Source organism: Mytilus californianus, unplaced genomic scaffold (genome assembly GCF_021869535.1).
Source record: "Mytilus californianus isolate M0D057914Y unplaced genomic scaffold, xbMytCali1.0.p SCAF_3, whole genome shotgun sequence".
NCBI lineage: Eukaryota > Metazoa > Mollusca > Bivalvia > Mytilida > Mytilidae > Mytilus > Mytilus californianus.
In genome coordinates, this window is record NW_026262679.1 from 5,469,677 (window position 1) to 5,490,343 (window position 20,667).

The following is a 20,667-nucleotide window of genomic DNA, read 5'->3' on the forward strand; positions in this document are numbered from 1 at the left end:
TGTTTTTCTGTGTTTTTTTTTTTTTGTGTGTGTAGATATTTTGTAATATTTAAGGAATGACTGTGATATTTTTTCTGTCTATGAAGACAACATCAAAAATGTGGTGCACACTGAATAACGCGCGAAGTGGGTTATTTAACAGTGTGCACCACATTTTTTCTATTATTTCGAATAGACAGAAAAAATATTACAATCATTCCTTATAATTTAATTCTAAATTCCATTTTTAAGGAGTTAATCGTGAAAAAAACGTTGATAACGTCACGGTCACATGACAAAATTATGTCTATGAGCTGATAAACAAAATTCTCTCAGCCAATCAGAACACGTGTTACATCCAAAATTAAATTATAAACTGATATACTGGAGAAATTGTTGAACTAAACTTCTTTACAGATCAAGGCTAACCGCCATATGCTTCTAAATCATGTGTTTTTGACAATGCCGAAGTCCTCTCATTTCAGTTCCAGTAAACTGGCAAAATACGGACATCTTTAAATGAGTACAGAAGAAACATCCAATAACGTCAAAAATACGTGGAACGGTTATATAAAAGAACTACTTCATTGGTCGTATTATTATGTAAATGTGCAAAGTTATAAAAACTGTTTTTTTTTTAAAGTATCAGGTTATTTCATGGATGAACGATGACAACAAAGTTAAACATAAAGTTTCGTTTCGTGGAACAGAATAAATTAATAATGAGAAGAGTGAGTTTGAATATTGATCAATATTAGTACAAATGAACATATAATGTTATCTTAGTGATGTGGGTTCTTATGACAACATATTGGTATCGTGCATAGCTTTTTCTCTTTTCACCTTAAGGTAAGATATTATTGTTTACTCTTTGGTGATTTTTATGAATCTATCACTACTGTGAGGTTTTTGTCAATATAAAAATAAGAAGATGTCAAATGATTGCCAATGGCATAACTCCCACCAGATGCAAATGACATAGAAGTTTACAACATACGTCCCCGTACGGCCTTCGACAATGAGAAAAACTATACCGCATATTCAGCTATAAAAGGCACAGGGATGACAAATGTAAAATAATTCAAACAAAAAAAAAATAACGGTCTGATTTATGTGTACTAATCAACAAACGATAACCACTGAATTACAGGCTCCTGACTTTGGACAGGCACAAACAGAATTTGGAGGGGCTAAACATGTTTACTGGCACCAAAACCTCCAATAACCTGGGACAGTAGTGGAACAACACAAAATTAGAAAAAACTATAAAAATCAGTTGAAAAGGGCTTAACTCACCAGATTGATACACAGCACAAAAACAACACAAAAGACATAAAGTACAGATCTGAGAGTACTCGCAGTTACTGAAAGCTAGTTCAAAGCCCATAACAACTGATAAACAAATTATATATGGATCTAAGACTAAAATATCAACCAGTACACATCCAACATCCAATGCTTTTAGTGTAAAGACGTCATTAACAGTCAGAGAAAAAATGACCTTGTGCAATGCCAAACTATAGGTATGGACATATTGTAGGACCGGGAAAGTACATATGTGTATAACAATAATATTTAGTTGGATTTTAATTTATTGATAAGGTAATCAATATTTAAACCAATTAAACCAATATTCAAAGGTATAATTACAGTGTTGAATTGACAACCTTTTAGAATAAAATTATTTAAAGAAACGATACGTTTACCAGGATCTTATGTAAAGCTTTTAAGTAATTTGTGGCGTTCGAAATCTTAAGGTAGATTGGGGGGTGGGGGTGGGGGGTGGGGGGTGGGGGGGGGGGGGTGTCTAAAATAGATTTTTTTAATAATTTGTCAAAATGTAGTTTATATCATACATTTAAAAAAAAAAAACATTAAAAAGTATGGATCACCGGGATTTTTTCACACTACAGGTTGTGCAAAATTGTCAGATTTTGTATAGATTATGCATGGAAAACTAAATTTAAACTAAATTTTGTGTGAGAAATAGAAAACTATACCATAGATTTTTAAAATAAAATATGAGAAGATAGCTCTAATAATAATGCTTTTAGATAAGAAAAAGGAAAAAAACGGGTCACAGGACTCATTTTCTTGCTACATAATAAAATAGGTAAATTCACAAACATATTCTATTATAAAAGTTACTTTATCTGAGTTATTTCCCCTTATGTGGCAAAGTTGAAAAAAAAAATGAATTAAAGAAAAGTATTCTTTTTTTTGTTAAATACAGCCGTAAAATATGATAAAACACATAATTTTCGATATCAACATGAAAAGTCTTGCACATGAATTACATACTACTCTCGAAATTTGCACATTTCATTAAAGATCTACATCGATTGTTATCTGCTATTTCAAATCCAAGACGGAGGAAGATACATTTAAGTGTAGTAGAGTCTCCCTTCAACACTGCGGGACAAATTTGCCATTCGAGAATTGGCAAATCTGACTTTGTTGTTTTACAAGATAACAAAAATATTTTTTGGTCAAGTGAACGACAATAAAAAAACTAAATTTTCCCATATGTCCCAACCTGTCACTGTTGTCACTACAGCTGATTAAAAGTACATTTCCCATGGGAAATTTAAAGTTCCCATGGGAAAAAGTACTTTTCCCATGGGAATTTTAAAGTTCCCATCGGAACTTTTAAGTTCCCATGGGAACATTAGTAAATAGTTTGTTCCCATGGGAATTTAACTTTTCCTATGGGAACAATTTATTTTCCCATTGGAACAATTTTCTTCCCAACGGAACAATTTTTTTCTTCCCATGGGAACAATTTTTCTTCACATTGGAACATATATTTTACGACGGCAACATTTTTATCATTTTGACTGGTTTTTCTCCTAGAAAACTTGAAATGTGTTGAAAATACAGGATTTATGTTAAATTAATGCAGAAAACAGGTTTTCTACAAAATATCAATATGGTTTCGTATCTAAAGTTGCACTCAACATGCAACTTCCATAAAACTCTGATTATCCTGTAAAATATGAAGCAATGATAAGTAAGTTTTTAAATTTAGTTTTACGTGTGTGTTGTAAAAAACACAATATTCTTTTGCAATATTTTTATAAACTTTGAATCTTTCGTTTTAATACCGTGCATTTAAATTTTATTCAACTGTTATATAAATAAAGTATCCTTTTGAAGGCTGACTGCACGATTAGAACAATATGTAATAAAGACATTATTGTGTCATGGAAGGATTTCAAATATATTATTTTCCTTGGCCTGTATACGAATTCCTATCAAAGCCTCTGACAAACGGTGTATGTCACCAAATTATTTGGAAATGAATATGAATAAGAAGAGATAAAGGTACAAATCAACGGGACTGCAATCGAACAAGACAAAACAATTTATGTAGTTATTTAAAAAAACACACCAATAGCTTAAATAGAGACATTGACAAAACTACCATAACATTTATTCATAGCAGAGAATGTAGAGGACTTGGTATTTATAGAAATAAAATGTTTAAACAAAAACAATTTCATCTTAACTCACAATACGAGAAACAGCAGTGACTCTTTTTTTTCAACTTTCTGGTGATATACAATGAAACTCTTAGTTTTCTTCTATCATTGTCAATAATAAAATTACAACAAATTGTAAGTTCTAAAATAAACCAAATGCTTCCACATAGCAGCGTTTTTTGTAATTCATAAAATTGTCAGTAGTTGGTGGTTGTCTGTCATATTTAGTTTTCGTAGTTTGTATTGTCATAGATGTATAATGGGTATTACATCTATGGTATTGTATAGATTATTTCGATAGTTTTCGAGTTTGCATTGTTTCACATGTTTCATGTCAGAGTCTTTCATTATCATTTGAACTCTGGCAGATAGTTGCTTCATTTGTAGTCGTACAACACATCTCCTTATTTTTTGTATTAGTATTTTTGGATAGAGATTAAATGAATTTGAACCATACCAAGTGTATATATTTATTGGTGCCATGAATTCCTTTTGATATTCTTTTTACCTAGCAAAAATGTATAACTATTGATGGTTTACTACAAATGTTTTAATTAAGTAAAAGTTGAAGAAGTTAGTTTTTTTAGATCTCTGCCAAAAAAATATTCAAAAACTAGTTTGTGACTTCTTGTCCTTCCATTGTTTTTATTTGTGTGACCTCCTGTCCTACGTTCGTATTGATGAATATAGATGAAAAGTCACAGGAAATAAAGTTACAATAATGAATTTATCAGTTTTTGTTGAATTATTTTTTACCTTGTAGAAAATAAAAAGATTAATTGTATGTAACTTTTTTCTATTTTGGAACTTGTTGGAAAATAGATGAAAAAATGTTTAAAAACAACTTTTTTCCGGTGCATTTTATACAAATTACAAAACCCATAAAACAAAACAAAAAACCACTAGAACATGCTGAAATACTAGTAATAAATTTATGTACAACCTGTATGCACATGCGTAATAAACGGGTTCTGATTGATTGAACATGAATTTCAATTCCGACAAATATGCGTATATATGTTACAGTGAATTTGTATAATCAGGGATTCTACATAATCCCTGAAATTTTCAGGGATTATGTAAAATAACTGGTTAGTTTAGGGATTATATATAATCACTGAAATTTTCAGGGATTATGTATAATCACTAGAAAAGACGTCAGGGATTATGCATAATAACTGAAATGAAGAAACAGTTTTGTGTATGAAGAAAATGAATGTAAGTTAAACTAAATAATTTATAATATCAAATCATAATAAAACTTCATTATAAACATCCTAAAATATTTCCATACACTATCCACATTAAAAAAAAACCTTGTCTTTCTCATATCGAATCAGATTTTACGGCATGTCTAAGAGAAATAAAGTTTGTAATACAATCATCTGAAGGTACCCAAAAAAAGGGAATCAGCAGCCGTGAACTGATTGCTGATGCTAGCAGAATTCTGTTGCGTTATTTCTCTCAGAATTGAATTTCATGTTCTTTATCCCCTCTATGGACAACGCCCTCAATTCAACTCGAATCAACCACTGATTTGTTATAAAAACTAGTATACTTATGAGACGCAAATCATATAAATGGTACTTCTGTTTTTGTATATCTAGTTTTGACAACTTTTGCTTTTCACAAAATATATATTTGTTTCGTCAAATATTGAAGACTATCTATTTTTAGATCCATGCCCACCAACCCCGTCCCCTCCTATAGTACTGCATAATGCTGTAAAGAGTGTAATATGTATGAAATATATAGGATAATAGCAGCCTTAAAACAATTTAAATATATACTTTGTTAGCAGATAGAATTAAGCAGGATTTTAGTCTTTTTTACTTGGTTCTTTTGTCATCAAAGTAAAAATACCATTTTTTGTTCCTTCTCCATAGCTTGCATTTTGTATTTTCCTCTGCCATACTTATTTGTTTGTGAAATATTGTGGTCAACATACAGTTTAATAAAATATCACTGGTAAAACCTTTCCCTTATATTTTTTTTTTTTCATTATTGATAATCCCTGAAATCATATTAGGGAATTTGTAAAATAATTAGTAAAATGTTCAGTGATTATGTAAAATCACTGGTCATTTTCAGGGATTATATATAATCACTAATGAGTTTAGTGATTCTACATAATCCCTGAAAAACCAGGGATTCTACATAATCCCTGATTATACAAATTCACTGTAACATATACATCTCTCAGATACTGATCATAATGTTGAACAATTTTGACAAACACGAGATTTAGTGGAAAATTTTTCCTTACATTTCAATAAATTAGATTGTCTGTTGACCTTGCATGTGTCTCCTCGATAAGATTTCTTTGGCGATCCCATATCAGATCTTTCACCATCTTGTCGCATGCAAGCCACCGTTACTTATTCTTTCACATCATTTTTCTCGATTTACCGAATGACAACCGTGGATTACTGCTTTTTATATTGCGATGTTCAGTTAATTAAATAACAAGATAACTATACTTTTTCATGTTGAACGAATTTAAAGTCTAAGTCTTTTTGTTGAATTGTAACTATTCACAAGTATTTCGTCAAAATTTATTCAAGCCTAAACTTCGAGATGTTCAAAATTCAATCTGTGACCCAATCAGACAATAATTGTTTTTTTACTTATTCGATCCGCCAAGCATACAGAATAAAAAGTCCTCAAGCTATGATTATTCGTCTTAAATGAAGAAAAAGAAGTCCTTGTAACCTTGTGAGCTATAATGTTTTCTTGACATTTTACTACACAAATCAATGTTAATAATCGATTCATCAACTTCTTATCAACGTCATATTTTTTTTTCAGAATATTAATGAACATTTTCAACCTCAACAGTACATAGAGCATAAAGAACAGACATGACTTTTAAGGTGGCACTTGTTCAGATGGCTGTAACGGCAGTCAAATTAGAAAACATTGAGCATGCAGTCACACTTATTAATAAGGCCGCTAAAAATGGAGCACAACTAGTCATATTGCCAGAATGTTTTAACTCTCCCTACGATACGACATGTTTCCCAAAATATGCTGAGTCTATTCCTGGACCGACTTCAGATGTCTTAGCACAGACAGCCAAGGATAACAATGTCTACATCATTGGAGGTTCTATACCAGAAATTGATAATGGAAAGGTATATAATACATGTCCAGTCTTTAGTCCGTCAGGAGAACTTCTTACTAAACACAGGAAAATGCATCTGGTTGACATTGATGTTCCTGGTAAAATTCGCTTTAGAGAAGCTGATTCGCTAAGTCCCGGATGTGACTTTACCACATTTGATACTCCATATTGTAAAATCGGCATCGGAGTCTGTTATGATCTACGATTCCCAGAACTAGCACACATTTACGGTGAAATGGGGTGTAAATTTCTGGTATACCCAGGGGCATTTAATATGACCACTGGCCCTTCACATATGGAGCCTTTGCTGAGAGCCAGGGCTGTTGACAACGAAGTCTATGTAGCTTTGGTGTCGGGAGCACGCGATGAAACAGCTTCATACGTTGCATGGGGACACAGTACAGTGGTTAGTCCTTGGGGAGATGTTCTTATTACTACAGAACATTTGGAAACCATTGTATATTGTGACATTGACCCGGATTTTGTCGACAAGGTTAGAACTCGTTTGCCAATATTATCACAGAAGAGAACAGATATGTACTCAACTGTTGTAAAAAGGAAATAAAAATGTAACTCCAGAAGAGACTGGAGATGTACACAAATGTTGTAAAAAGGAAATAAATATATACATATAACCATTGAAGAAACAGGATATGTATACTCAAATGTTAACAAAAGGAAATAAATAACAGTTGAACGCAATTGTTACATATTACTTAAAATTATAAATATGCCATATTAACCTTAAAACAGAAGAATAGACCTCACTTCCTTGTTATTTTACTAAGCCAGTTGAAATTTGTGGAAAATCGGGAGCCGTAAACATGAAAATACGATGACTTTTCTGTTTAATGATAATTAACTTAAAATTACCTATTTTTTAACGTAATCAAACAGTTCTTTTTTGATACAATTAAATAATAAGTAAGGTAAGTATCGTTTAGAATCGTGTACAATTATTTGGGTATAATAGCTCGATATATTTGATATTTTTATAACAAATGAACCATAAACAATTCAAGTTATATAATTTCTTGACAAGTATGCTTGAATAAATTTCATGGATAAGATTTATAGAACAAAAACTAACAGGATGTCCTTACAAACATATCCGAGCCAAACTAATGTTTATTCACTTGTTCATACACCATAACTTGCTTTAAGAAAATAAAATCAATAATGCATCTATTAATTAAGCTTTTCTTTATATAAGAATAAAGGAACACTTTTAAGCTTTTGGCAAAGGTAATAAAATATATGGAAAAACACTGTTACCAGATAATTTCATTTTTTTTCTCAAGTTTTACACGCTGGAAGTGGCATAAGAATTTTTTTTTCAAAGATTGTTAAATATTCTTTTCACATTTGAAAAACAAAATTTGAAAGATTATTTTACCATTTTAATGGGACGTCTTCGCGTATGATCTTTTATAAATCCCAATATTTAATACCACGATTAATAGATTGCAATAATGGTTCAAATAGGGCGTAAAGGCGAAAGCGCTAAACAATACAAAAATAAGGAGATGTGGTATATTGCCTTTGAGACATATGAGGTGGATGTAAGCAATTATAGGCAACCGTGCGGTCTACAACAATGAGAAAAACTCATACCGTATAGTCTGCTATAAAAGGCCCCGATATAAAAAATATTAAACCATTCAATTGAAAAAAATAACGGACTAATCTATAACAAAACAATTTACAAAAAACAAAATTGACAGGCATGAACCAACGACAACCACTGAACTACAGGCTAGCTCCTGACTTGGGACAGGCACATTTATAATATGGCGGGTTAAACTAGTTTGCTGGCGCCAAACCCTCCCCTAACCTGGGACAGTGGTGGGACAGTACAACATAAAAACAAACTATAAAAATCATTTGAAAACGGCTTAACTAAACACAGACCGGACGTGGCAGCGTATCTATACATCCCATAATTTCTGCTTTTTCGCTTTATTAATTATGCAAGGCGAAAGTGCGAACTCGGACCGCATCCGGCCACTATACGATTTCGATCATATCTTTACAACGATATATGCATTAAATCACAGATGAGAGTCCATTGAAATAAAAGTGTATGACATGGAGACATACACGATGAATTTCTCCTTTTCTCTTATTTACGTTACGTTTGTTTCAGTGTAGCAACGCCCCGACAGTACCTTATCTCAAATATCCTTCTTTGGATTTTTTTTATTATACGGTTGCTGCTTGAAAGGAAGCCAGCCAATCAAGCTTTCTTAATCGTTAATCAATAACTTAAAATATAGTCACCTCTCAAAAAATAATAATCTAGAGGTTAACATACAGAATATATATAAAAATAAGGAGATAACGTATGATTGCCAATGAGTCAACAATCCATCAGAGTCCAAATGACGTGGATTTAATCAACTATGTAAATCACCGTATGGCCTTCAACAATGAGGAAGTAACACCAATACCATATAGTAAGCTATAAAAAACAACAGACGAAAACAAACATGACAGAAAGCAACCAACAACAAGCACTGAACTTAACGCTCCTGATTTGGAACAGGCACATGTAGAATGTGGCGGGGTTAAACACGTTTGCGAGCGCAAATGCGGATTTAGAGGGGTCAGGGTGTCAGGCCCCCAGTGGAGCTACATATATGGTTAATACATAGATTTTCTACATGTCCCACTGCAAAAGTTGCCTAGTTTGGGGGCCTCGGTCCCCCTCTTCAATATCCCGGATCCTCATCTTGAACGCTTAAACTGTGATCCCCTAGGCATTGCTAACAGAACACCATACGACCACGTACACTATAACTACTACTAGGGAGTGTTTAATGACATTGATAAATAAATGAGGGTATTTATCCTCACACGGTCGGAAAACTATTACATTATGTGTAAAGGGCTTGACTCACCAGACCGGTACTAAATACTAAAAGAAAAAAAAAGAACCATAGTACCGATCCAAGAGTACTCGCAGTAACTGAAGACTAATTCAAAGAGAATTACAACTATTAAAGGAAAGTTTCTCAGAATAAACACCAGATGCACTAAATCACAAAAAAAAACAACATTAAAATATGACAAACACCACTGACGAGGTTCCTGATTCGGGGTAGGGATATGAACATGTAGATAGGTTTTTTAACTATCTATAAAGACCATACAATAGAAATTAGTGCAGGAAATTAACTCTTTAATGATGTTATAATAGATAACAAACAAACAAACCCCAAGCACACCAAAAAATATCTTTTTAAATTTCATTTTACGTTCAAGTTCAGATCCAAGATACTAAGAGACAAAGGTCATATAACAGAAGTAATAATGTATCTAGGAGAGTATAAACAGCAATCTACAAATAGGTTGACAATATGACCTACATTTTATGCTCTTTTGAAGAACTAGTATATTATGTTGTATGTCTGAGTTCAGGTGTCATTTACGTATAGGTTTATGGATGCATTTAGGAGAGCATAGTATGATAGTGTTCATTCAAATATGAATAAAAAAAAAGAAAACAAGACTTTATAAGTTGCATGCGTCCGAAGCGCTATTCTGGATTTACCTTCGTCAGGATTGCTCAAAGTCGAATATTTGATTGATTGATTTATTGACTGATTGGTGTTTTGTGCCACTTTCAGCCGTGACTATTGGCTATATGTCTCTGCTATTGGCTATTTCTTGCTGGTCACATTATATTGGCGGAGAAAGCAGGAGTGCCCTGAGAAGACCACTGACCTTCGTAGGATGCACGAGAACCGAAACAGTTGAAGAGCTTTATGAAAAAAATGGACCTAGAAATAGCCAAATCAATCCAAGGTCAACTTTATTTGAGGGAGATGAAACTTTGGTTTCTTTATAATTTTAAAATTGATAAACGGACAATTTTAGAAAGGTTTGTTATAAATCATGTCAGCACCGAAGTACTGACTACTGAGCTGATGATGTAGTATGACCTACACTTTAGTTTTTATTTAATTACTCTATCCTGAGCCCATAGTATTTGCAAAAATTTAGTTTTTATTTACTTTTCGATATTTTAATTTTCAAATACGACTACTTTGGCTCAAACACCAGTTTCACACCTTCTATCTGTAAAATTTCATATCAATGGTAAATATCACATAATGAAATGTTTTCCTCCGGAAAGAATCTAACAATATCATAATGTAATATTTTCCCCCCGCCAGATGTTAATTCACCCGGAAGAATTATGCTTTACAATGATACCCTCGGGGACTGATAGACCACCGGCAAAGGTATCGATAGTCGACCATCCTATTGATAGAAATAAGTGCCTGTGATATGGAACCATTGCTGTAAAAAATGAAAACAACATGTTATAAATTACATGCGTCCGAAGCGCTATAATGAGAGATGTGGGTTATATATCAATGAGCAAACATCCTAACAACATACAAACTTTGATAACGAAAGACATCACCAATATTAATAGACGGGTGTCATTCCGAATTAAGGAAGGAAGGAGAATAAAATAATCACAGACTAGATTCTTGAAAGGGAATGGCACTGACAAACACCAGTCCACAAAACACAACTAGTACGAAAAGCTAACAATATAAACATATATGTAACATGTGACGGGATAAATGTTTTTTGCCAGACGTTACTACCCTCTGCCTATAAACATCTATTAGTTGACTAACACAAATGGCCCATAAGAGCATGAATCGTTCACCTGTCAATAACATATCTTATATTGCTGATCATTTTTGCTGTTTTAAGTTTCAAACTATTTATTAATGTTTTTCAATTAAGGATGTTCGCTCCTCTTGTTTTTGAATATTTGTCAGATATTCGGAATCCTCTGGTTTTATCCATGTAATGCCATTAAAAATATTGCCCACTCAGCCCTACTTTTCTTTTCATAATTTTATAACATATAGTTTAAAAAGCCATATAATTATGAAAGTCTTGTAAAATCCTTGTTATTTTTTAAATAGTTTTTGATAGAAAAACAGTGCCTATGTTAATAGTATGAAAAAAATCTAGAGAGAATCATTTCCCGCCAAATTTTCAACGGCTTATATCTCAAAAACAAGCACACGGACCCTTCATTTTTTTCTGCTTTTTTAGTTCCATTATTTATATAATATCAATTTATAACAGTCCTACTGTATTGATCATTGGTTTTGCTGTTTACTCAGTCCTACTGTATATATCATTGGTTTTGCTGTTTACTCAGTCCTACTGTATATATCATTGGTTTTGCTGTTAACTCAGTCCTACTGTATTGATCATTGGTTTTGCTGTTTACTCAGTCCTGCTGTATTGATCATTGGTTTTGCTGTTAACTCAGTCCTACTGTATTGATCATTGGTTTTGCTGTTTACTCAGTCCTACTGTATTGATCATTGGTTTTGCTGTTTACTCAGTCCTACTGTATTGATCATTGGTTTTGCTGTTTACTCAGTCCTTCTGTATTGATCATTGGTTTTGCTGTTTACTCAGTCCTACTGTATTGATCTTTGGTTTTGCTGTTTACTCAGTCCTACTGTATTGATCATTGGTTTTGCTGTTTACTCAGTCCTACTGTATTGATCATTGGTTTTGCTGTTTACTCAGTCCTACTGTATTGATCATTGTTTTTGCTGTTTACTCAGTCCTATTCTATTGATCATTTACTCAGTCCTACTGTATTGATCATTGGTTTTGCTGTTTACTCAGTCCTACTGTATTGATCATTGGTTTTGCTGTTTACTCAGTCATACTGTATTGATCATTGGTTTTGCTGTTACTCAGTCCTACTGTATTGATCATTGGTGTTGCTGTTTACTCAGTCCTACTGTATTGATCATTGGTTTTGCTGTTTACAGTTCTACCTATCCACGGAGACTACTTGAACACAGTGTTATAGTAGTCTAAGCTATCCATTATAGTTTTTGACATAAAAGTTAAAAACATGAAAATTAGCCATAATCGTCATTTCAGGGTAATAGCTCATATTAGGAGCCATCCAAAGTTTTCGGTTATATAGGCTTTTGAGTAGATCTTGTAATTGTTGATCATTTTTACTACTAACAGTTTCTACCTGTCTATCATAGATTTCTATATAAAAGGCAACAACTCGAATATATTAATAATATTAGTTAATAAGGAGTCATCCTATGTTTTCAGTCATTTCTACATTCTGGTAGATCTAATATTGCTGATCTTTTTTATGTTTACATTATCTATTATAGTTTTTAGATAACAGGCAACATTTCGAAAATCCTATTTTAGTGTGGTTGAAATTAATCCAGTGATTTCAGAAAAGATATAAAAAAAAAACCAAACATATCACTACAATGATAAGGGTTGACAACAACACACTCAAAGTGATAGCAATATCACACAAGGGCCAGGTAACCTTTACATGGTGTTCGCATTGATACAACTCTAAATCAGGTTATTAAAGAACGATAATACGAAGTTAATATATGTTCACTAACATTAATTTTGATTTAGGCATAGTTTTTTATCGTTTTATTAATATTTCAAAAGGCCTCATCAACGTTTCAAACCTGAAAAGTAGAGGATTTCCCTGTAAAAATAACTTTGTCATAGAACTGTTGGACGCTTTGTCCCCTCAGGTATCACAAGCCAAGTAGTCAGCATGAAATAAATTTATTATTTATTTTATTGTAAATTTATTGTTTATAAAATGTTGAAATATTCAAAACACCCAAGTTTTTCTAACCTCAGGTATAGATTGCTTTAGCCTTTTTTTTGCCTGACTATTTGAAATTTTCGATTTTTTAATGCTCTTCAACTTTGTTTTTGATTTGGCCTACCAAATATTTTGATTCTAGCGTAACTGATGACGTGTCTGGCGTACCAAATATTTTGATTCTAGCGTAACTGATGACGTGTCTGGCGTACCAAATATTTTGATTCTAGCGTAACTGATGACGTGTCTGACGTACCAAATATTTTGATTCTAGCGTAACTGATGACGTGTCTGGCATATCAAATATTTTGATTCTAGCGTAAATGATGACGTGTCTGGCGTACCAAATATTTTGATTCTAGCGTAAATGATGATTCTAGCGTAAATGATGATGTGTTTGGCGTACCAAATATTTTGATTCTAGCGTAAATGATGACGTGTCTTGCATACAAGATTATAAACCTGGTATCTTCGATGAGTTTTTATGGAACAACAACAATATGTTAAACAATAAATATATAATTTATTCAAATAAAACTTTGGTCACATTTCTGTACATAGATTTTACAACTATGGGTTGAAGCAACTGCTGGCAGACATTTTATCCTCGGGGGGTATCACCAGACCAGTAGTCACCACTTTTGTGTTGCCATGAAATATCATTTTCTGTAAATTTACTATTCAGGAAATGTTGAGTCATTCGAAAAGATTTTTCTACCCCTAGGTTAAAATTGCCTTAGCTTTATTTTGCATAACTTTTTTTTCGAATTTTCGGTTTTTGATGCTTTTTAACTTTGTATCTGAATTGTCTTTTCGACTGTTTTGTTTCAAGCGTAACTGATAAGTTTTATGAAGATGAAACATGTGTCTGGCGTACAAAAGTATAAACCTGGTTTCTTCGATGAGTTTTTATGGAACACAAACAATGTATAAAACAATATCAAATAAAACTTTGGTCACATTTCTGTAAATGGATCACAGATTTAATCATTGTCCCCACAGTATTTTTCATAGTAGATCTGGCAGCAGGTAACATTCTTCTCATTGTAGACGATAGAAGGAAAGCACCTGTAAATTACAAGACACAAATAAATACTTTCATCTTTTAAAATAATTTCCAATATTAAGAAAAATTTTAAGAAAAAAAGCAATTGTTTGATGGGAGATTAGTTCCATTGTTCATGTTCTTACATATATAGAGAGTATACTGATTATGTATGATTTTGGATTAACATTTTTGGACCCTATCATCCTAAAAAGATATTTTGCTATATGTATTGACAATTGTGTACCAATGAAGCATTCAGATAAATATTTCTTCTGTGTTCTTTCTTGCAAGCGGTCAGTTCTATGTCATAATATCGACAGGTGTGTAAAAGATATTGTATATTTTATCTGTCCAAAGGCAATAACTCTTTAAAATTTTTATAAATACTTTAAGAGAAATGAAGGCTTGAGAGTAAATGCAACGTAATTTCCAATATGATTAATATTTTTAAGGGGCATAACTCTTTTAAAAATATTTGATCGGCACTGATTTTTGAAAAGGTTCAAGCCTTTGCTACAAAAAATGTACAAATGAGAGCGCTTACAATGCAATTTTCCATATCATTAATATTTCCAAGGGACATAACTCTTTTAAAAACAATTGATTGGCATTGATTTTAGAACTTGTCTGAGACATTGCTATAATAAACCTATGATATAAGTGTCATAAAAATCTGGCACAAATTGTACACTTTAGAGCGCTAACAATGCAATTTTCCATATAATTAATATTTCTAAGGGGAATAACTCTTTTAAAAATTGTTGTTACCCACTTATTTTCGAACTTGTCCGAGACATTGTTGATATAAACCTATGATATCAGTTTTATAAAAATCTGGCAAGAATCGTACATGCAAGGGCGCTAACAAGACCGGACGGACAGACGCACACACGGACACCCGGTATTTCTATGTCCCCTGCAACACGTTACGCGCGGTACAATAAACATCTATCAGATAAATTTGACATGCTGAATCAGTAAATTTATAAAACAAATGCATCAAATTATAAATATCTATGTTTAACATATTGTTTCTTACGATCAAGGTATGCAGAAGGCAACTAATTTGACAAAGTTTGAGAAGTTTACCAGATAAGTACAAGACAATAAAATAAAATTTAACAAAGGGTATTTTAATGACACAGTTCTATATGTCTTCTCACTTTGGCTTCTGGATTATTAAATAGCATTCTTCAAATAGTAGCATGAATGCACAATAGGTTATTAAACCAGAAATATCTAATATCAAATGCTAAATGTCATAATGTTTTGAATTAATTGTATTTCAAAGTACTTATATTCACTTGAAATATTATTTCAGTCCTATAGATGAAACATCTAGTTTTAAATTCTACTAAATGTAAAATACTTTGATAATATCAATTCAATATCACATTTTCTGCATATTACTTGAAGTCACCCTCTGCCTAACCTGCAGGGATGAGGTCAATTACTTTGAAATGTAATCAATTAAATTACAATTACTTTGCTAATTTAAGGGCATACTATACAGTAGAGATCCCTCGTTGATTTTTTCTTGAAATTTTGGTAAAAGGTCAATTTTGATGTGTACTTTTGAAATATGCAAAGAAAAATATACCTTCATGACTTACTTTTTGAGATAATTTGGTTCGAAATTTACATATTTGAAGGAAAAACCCTGAAATTTCATAAATAAGGACTTTTAAGGAAAGTACCAATACTTTTGAACGAACAGTCATAATTTAACCGGGTTTTTTGTAAAATGTTCCCTTGATCCATGGCATCAGCATGTTGTAACAAGTTAACGGTTGAAATAAGTAATTATATTCTCAATTCTTTTAATACAAGTGAAATAAAGAAGTTGAAAATATTTTTGCGTCTACACAGAAGTGCAGAAAAAATTCTATCGTTGATTTTTTCTTAAAATTTTGGCGGAGCGTTCTTGAAACAGAACTTGATCGACTGCAAAAGAAAAAACTCGGGGTCCATGTGCTTGTTTTTTCAATAAAAGCAAAAACCCTAATTTTTATTGGAAAACGGGACGTTTGCCAATAAGGCGCCAAACTACGTTGGAATAAGTTTTAATCGCAACAACGTCGTGAAATCTTTCCCGCCGTTCACTATACTACGTTGTCAATTTCAGTGGTAGAGCCAAGGTGGTTTTTTTTAAAACCAATGATATTAATCATGAAAATTAATAAAGTTGGCTCCTCGTAAAATAGCATCATATTTGCCAAACCTTTATGAATTGTTACGAATCTTGGATAGAAAAAGTATTCTAGTAAATTACTTTTAGAAAAGAAATGTTCGGAAACAAAACAGATATATAATAAAAAAATTAATTTGCATCTCTGTCCGACATTAGTCATACAATTCATGTAGACAACACAGCTTGAACATAGTTTTAATTATTAATAGGCCCGACATGACAAAATGTGCAACAATTATAAAGTAAGGGGGATGATATAAAAATAAGGACATTTGGTATGATTGCAAAAGAGACAACTGTCAACCATAGTTCAAATGACGAAGATAAACGCTATTAAAGGTCACCCTACGGCCTTCAACACAAAAAAAATAAGAAAAAGAAAAAGCCACACCGTATAGTCAAGCTTTAAAAATCCCCGACATGAAAATGTGAAATAATTCAAACAAGAAAACTAACGACCTACTCTATAGGCATAACATGAACACAAAATCATACCCACATTAAATCGGGTCAGCTTAGTCAATTACAGTGTAGTATATCATTTCATACAGCAGTCGATATTAGAGCATGAAATTTAATGATTCTGTATCAATAGATAAGTTACCTAAGCTTGTCTTCAGAGTATTTTTTTTTATTACGGTACATATAATCATTGAATTACTTGTCTGTATTATACCTTCAATCTAGGAGTGAGTGCAACCACATTGTTTGTCCGGTCCAACAAATATTTTGTTTCTTATCTGAGAAACTACTTTACAAAAAGACTTCGTATTTGGTCAGTAACTTAACATCAATGAGTTGCAACTCTGGTCTGTCAAATACCTAATTCCTGTGTGCCGATTTTTCTCTCTAAATATGTAAATAGGGGATATGCTTAGCACATCAACGGGTGCGTTTTTGTTTTTGGTCTATAATACGGGGCTTATAACTGAGTAATTTTAACTGACAATTCTTCTTCGTACACTTATATATTCCACGGGTTAAATTCTAAAAATGCCGTTAAACTCTTTAATGTACCTTTTTAAAGTCAGGAACAGTAATATGCGCTGTCATTATTTATTACGTTTTTTTGTCATTTTGTTGATAGTCTCTGTTAAATTTATCCGTACAATTCTCATAACGATTTAGAGTTATCCAAATGGTGAAGTTACTATATTAATTACTTATGTTTTTTTTTGTGTAGTTGGTTTTCTCTCTCATCGACGTCTTGTGTTTTTCATATCTCTTATTCATTTCCCATATGAAATAACAGACATACAAAATTAAGCATGTGGATTTGATTTTTTTCCCATTCGAAGTTAATATTGTTGTATTAATGAATAAATATAACAATTCTCGTGAATTGGCCGATTTTCATTGCAGGTATTTTTTTCAAATTCGCGCAATCGGGATTATGACGTCAGTGGATTTCCGCAAATATGACTACATCTAAAGCGACGTCGCGAAATGTAATCGTTCTTATTAGAAAAATCGCGAAATTACAACGTTCTGATTAACAACGTCGCTAAAACAACACGAAAAGTTTTGAAAACGTTATTATCTGCCCCTGCTACTGTATCGTATGCCCTTAATGCAATCGATTACATTACAATAACACCTAAATTCCAATGTAATGAATTATACTAGATTACTTTTCTTTAAAGTAATCATTATTACTTTGGATAACATTGTATATTGTAATATTTAACAATTTTTTATAAACTTTTCATTTTTGTGAAAAAAGCAAATTTTGTGAAAATTTGTGATTTTTCTTTATATCCTTAATTTATTCATCTTATCGACCAGGAGCAGTGTAGCACGTGTAAAGTTTGATAGCATAGACAAGTGCCCTATTCTACGTAGAAGATATAACATTGTTTTTATAAAATATTTGGTCAACTGCCCAATTCACAAAAATCCTCACCAAATAATGAAAAATCAATTAAGTAGTTTTATTGTCTGTGGGGATATGATTGACACATCCATATGTTTTTACAGGTGTTAAACACTACTTAAATTTTTTTGACAAACAATAGGTGGGCTTGGGTATTGAAAATTAATTGTCCTTATTGCAATATCAATAAAGTTATAAAAGTAGCTTATTTTCATTATGTATATAATTTATAAAATTGTAAAAAAATGAAATTTGGTTCTAAATTTGATCATTAATTAAGTGGGCTCATTTATGTCGATCATCAAAGTCAAAATTGGACCTAAATGTTCTGTGCTATTGAATTTCCATGTAGATATACCAAAATATTGTGTAAACTTAAATTGGAGTTAATATATGAAGTGTTCCATCAAGGAACACAAAATGCTTTCGAAGCGTATTCTTGTATCACAAGAACTCAATCTCACAATGACAAATTCCTTCAGTAAACCGTTTACAAGTTGAATACGCATTTCACTCTACATGCCGAACTTGGTTATACTAAATTTGTTATATAGATGATATGATCAATCACATTGAACAACAATCCATCATAGCGAATACTAGTTTGATAATTTTTCATTCATGCTTCACATCTTTTTATTTTTTATATTGTATATCAAAAACTATTTTCATATACAAAATTTGTAATCTGCAAGTAATCATATGAATGTAATCTAAAAGTAATCATGATTACACCTGTTTCTTACATTGTAATCGATTAAATTTGTAATCAGAAATTGCATGATTACTGATTACATGGGATTACATTGCAAAATGTAATTGATTACAGCCGATAACGATTACCCCATACCTTACCTAACCACAAACACACTTTTGCAAATGATCCCCTTTAGCTATCCCTAGATCCCTAGTCCGTATTTAGGTTTGAGTTTCTGGTATTATTTTCATTCTTATCTCATAGATTCCGGGGCAATTGAAACAGTGCTTAAGAGATAACATATGTAGAATATATAATTGGCAAGACCTTTACAAGAAACAATTGTTCTTTATTTTGGAAATTATTAACAAGTGTTTAGTATTGTCATTTGGAAAATTAAATCTAATTTTGATGCCTCCTTAATCATATTTGCTCTAATAGTTATTCGTAGTTTTAGGTACCTTGGCTGTTTGTAGTAGATCCATCCATTGATTCATACCCATCACTATTGTTTGTCAGTAGAGCACTATACTCATTTAATCTATTTATTCCTAGAGACTCAGTGTTGAAACCATGTGTATCCTGATTGGCACTTGTAATTGAATCAAAGTCCAGACCCTGATCATATCCACTATCGTGCTGAGAGTTCGAATGATCATCTTTTGGACAAACAAACCTTTTAGTATGATCAGGTTGCTGTGAACAGACTTGACTATTCTTGGTCTCAGTTTTAAGTGAATCAGTGCTTACCTTTAACAGACACGAAAAGAAAATATATTTACTTATTTGGGATGTAAACATATACTTAATCCATCTATAAGAAGTTTCTGTAAAAACATCGTCATAAACAATGCTATTATATCTGTTCCTGTTGGAAGACATATTTTCTACCCTTTATTATGTCAGAAACAATTACTGTTATATTTCATCCAGTGGCTTAATATTCCAGAATATTTCGTCCATTTTGAACTAATGTTTTAAAGGGACTTCTATTCCATGACATTGGTAGTACAGTAGATGGATGGGTGGACGTGTGTTTTTCACAAGCAGGGGCTCCAGCTGCTTCCATCACATTGGTAGAACAGGAGATGGATGGGTTGACATGTGTTTTCACAAGCAGGGGCTCCAGCTGCTTCCATAACATTGGTAGTACAGGAGATGGATGGGTGGACATGTGTTTCCACAAGCAGGGGCTCCAGTTGCTTCCATCACATTGCTAGTAAAGTAGGTGGATGGGTGGACATGTGTTTTTTTCACAAGCAGGGGCTCCAGCTGCTTCCAACACATTGGTAGAACAGCAGATGAATGGGTGGACATGTGTTTCCACAAGCAGGGGCTCCAGCTGCTTCCATTACATTGGTAGAACAGTAGATGGATGGCTGGACATGTGTTTTTTCACAAGCAGGGGCTCCAGCTGCTTCCATCGCATTGGTAGAACAGGAGATGGATGGGTGGACATGTGTTTTCACAAGCAGGGGCTCCAGCTGCTTCCATCACATTGGTAGTACAGGAGATAGATGGGTAAACATGTGTTTCCACAAGCAGTGGCTCCAGTTGCTTCCATCACATTGGTAGTAAAGTAGGTGGATGGGTGGACATGTGTTTTTTCACAAGT

At 32.6% G+C, this 20,667-nt stretch overlaps 2 protein-coding genes across 5 annotated transcripts in view; one reads left to right on the forward strand and one right to left on the reverse strand.

The window, feature by feature from the left end:
- The first annotated feature begins 359 nt into the window (after window positions 1–359).
- On the forward strand, window positions 360–7,287 carry LOC127733876 (omega-amidase NIT2-like). Of its 3 annotated transcripts, none has more exons than XM_052243321.1 (2): window positions 360–828; window positions 6,270–7,287. In XM_052243321.1, exon 2 carries the CDS (start codon window positions 6,323–6,325, stop codon window positions 7,148–7,150), a length of 828 nt encoding a protein of 275 aa, XP_052099281.1. In that variant the 5' UTR covers window positions 360–828; window positions 6,270–6,322; the 3' UTR covers window positions 7,151–7,287. The 3 variants fall into 3 exon arrangements, with proteins under 3 accessions (XP_052099281.1, XP_052099282.1, XP_052099283.1); XM_052243322.1 differs by having other exon boundaries at window positions 360–710; XM_052243323.1 differs by lacking the exon at window positions 360–828 and adding an exon at window positions 4,470–4,679.
- Window positions 7,288–13,746: 6,459 nt separating this feature from the next.
- Window positions 13,747–20,667, reverse strand: part of LOC127733874 (uncharacterized) — a 37,728-nt gene continuing 30,807 nt past the window's right edge. The window contains exons 6-7 of one of the 2 annotated variants that reach the window (XR_007997227.1): window positions 19,514–19,802; window positions 13,747–14,311 (exon numbers count right to left, since the gene is read on the reverse strand). The gene's annotated coding sequence lies outside the window, so the exon portion shown is untranslated. The remainder of the gene's footprint in view (window positions 14,312–19,513; window positions 19,803–20,667) is intronic. The other variant, XM_052243320.1, reaches the window with a different exon arrangement.

Excerpts from the sequence above, each read along its gene's own strand:
- LOC127733876 (XM_052243321.1), top strand. The coding sequence starts at position 6,323 with ATGACTTTTAAGGTGGCACTTGTTCAGATGGCTGTAACGGCAGTCAAA.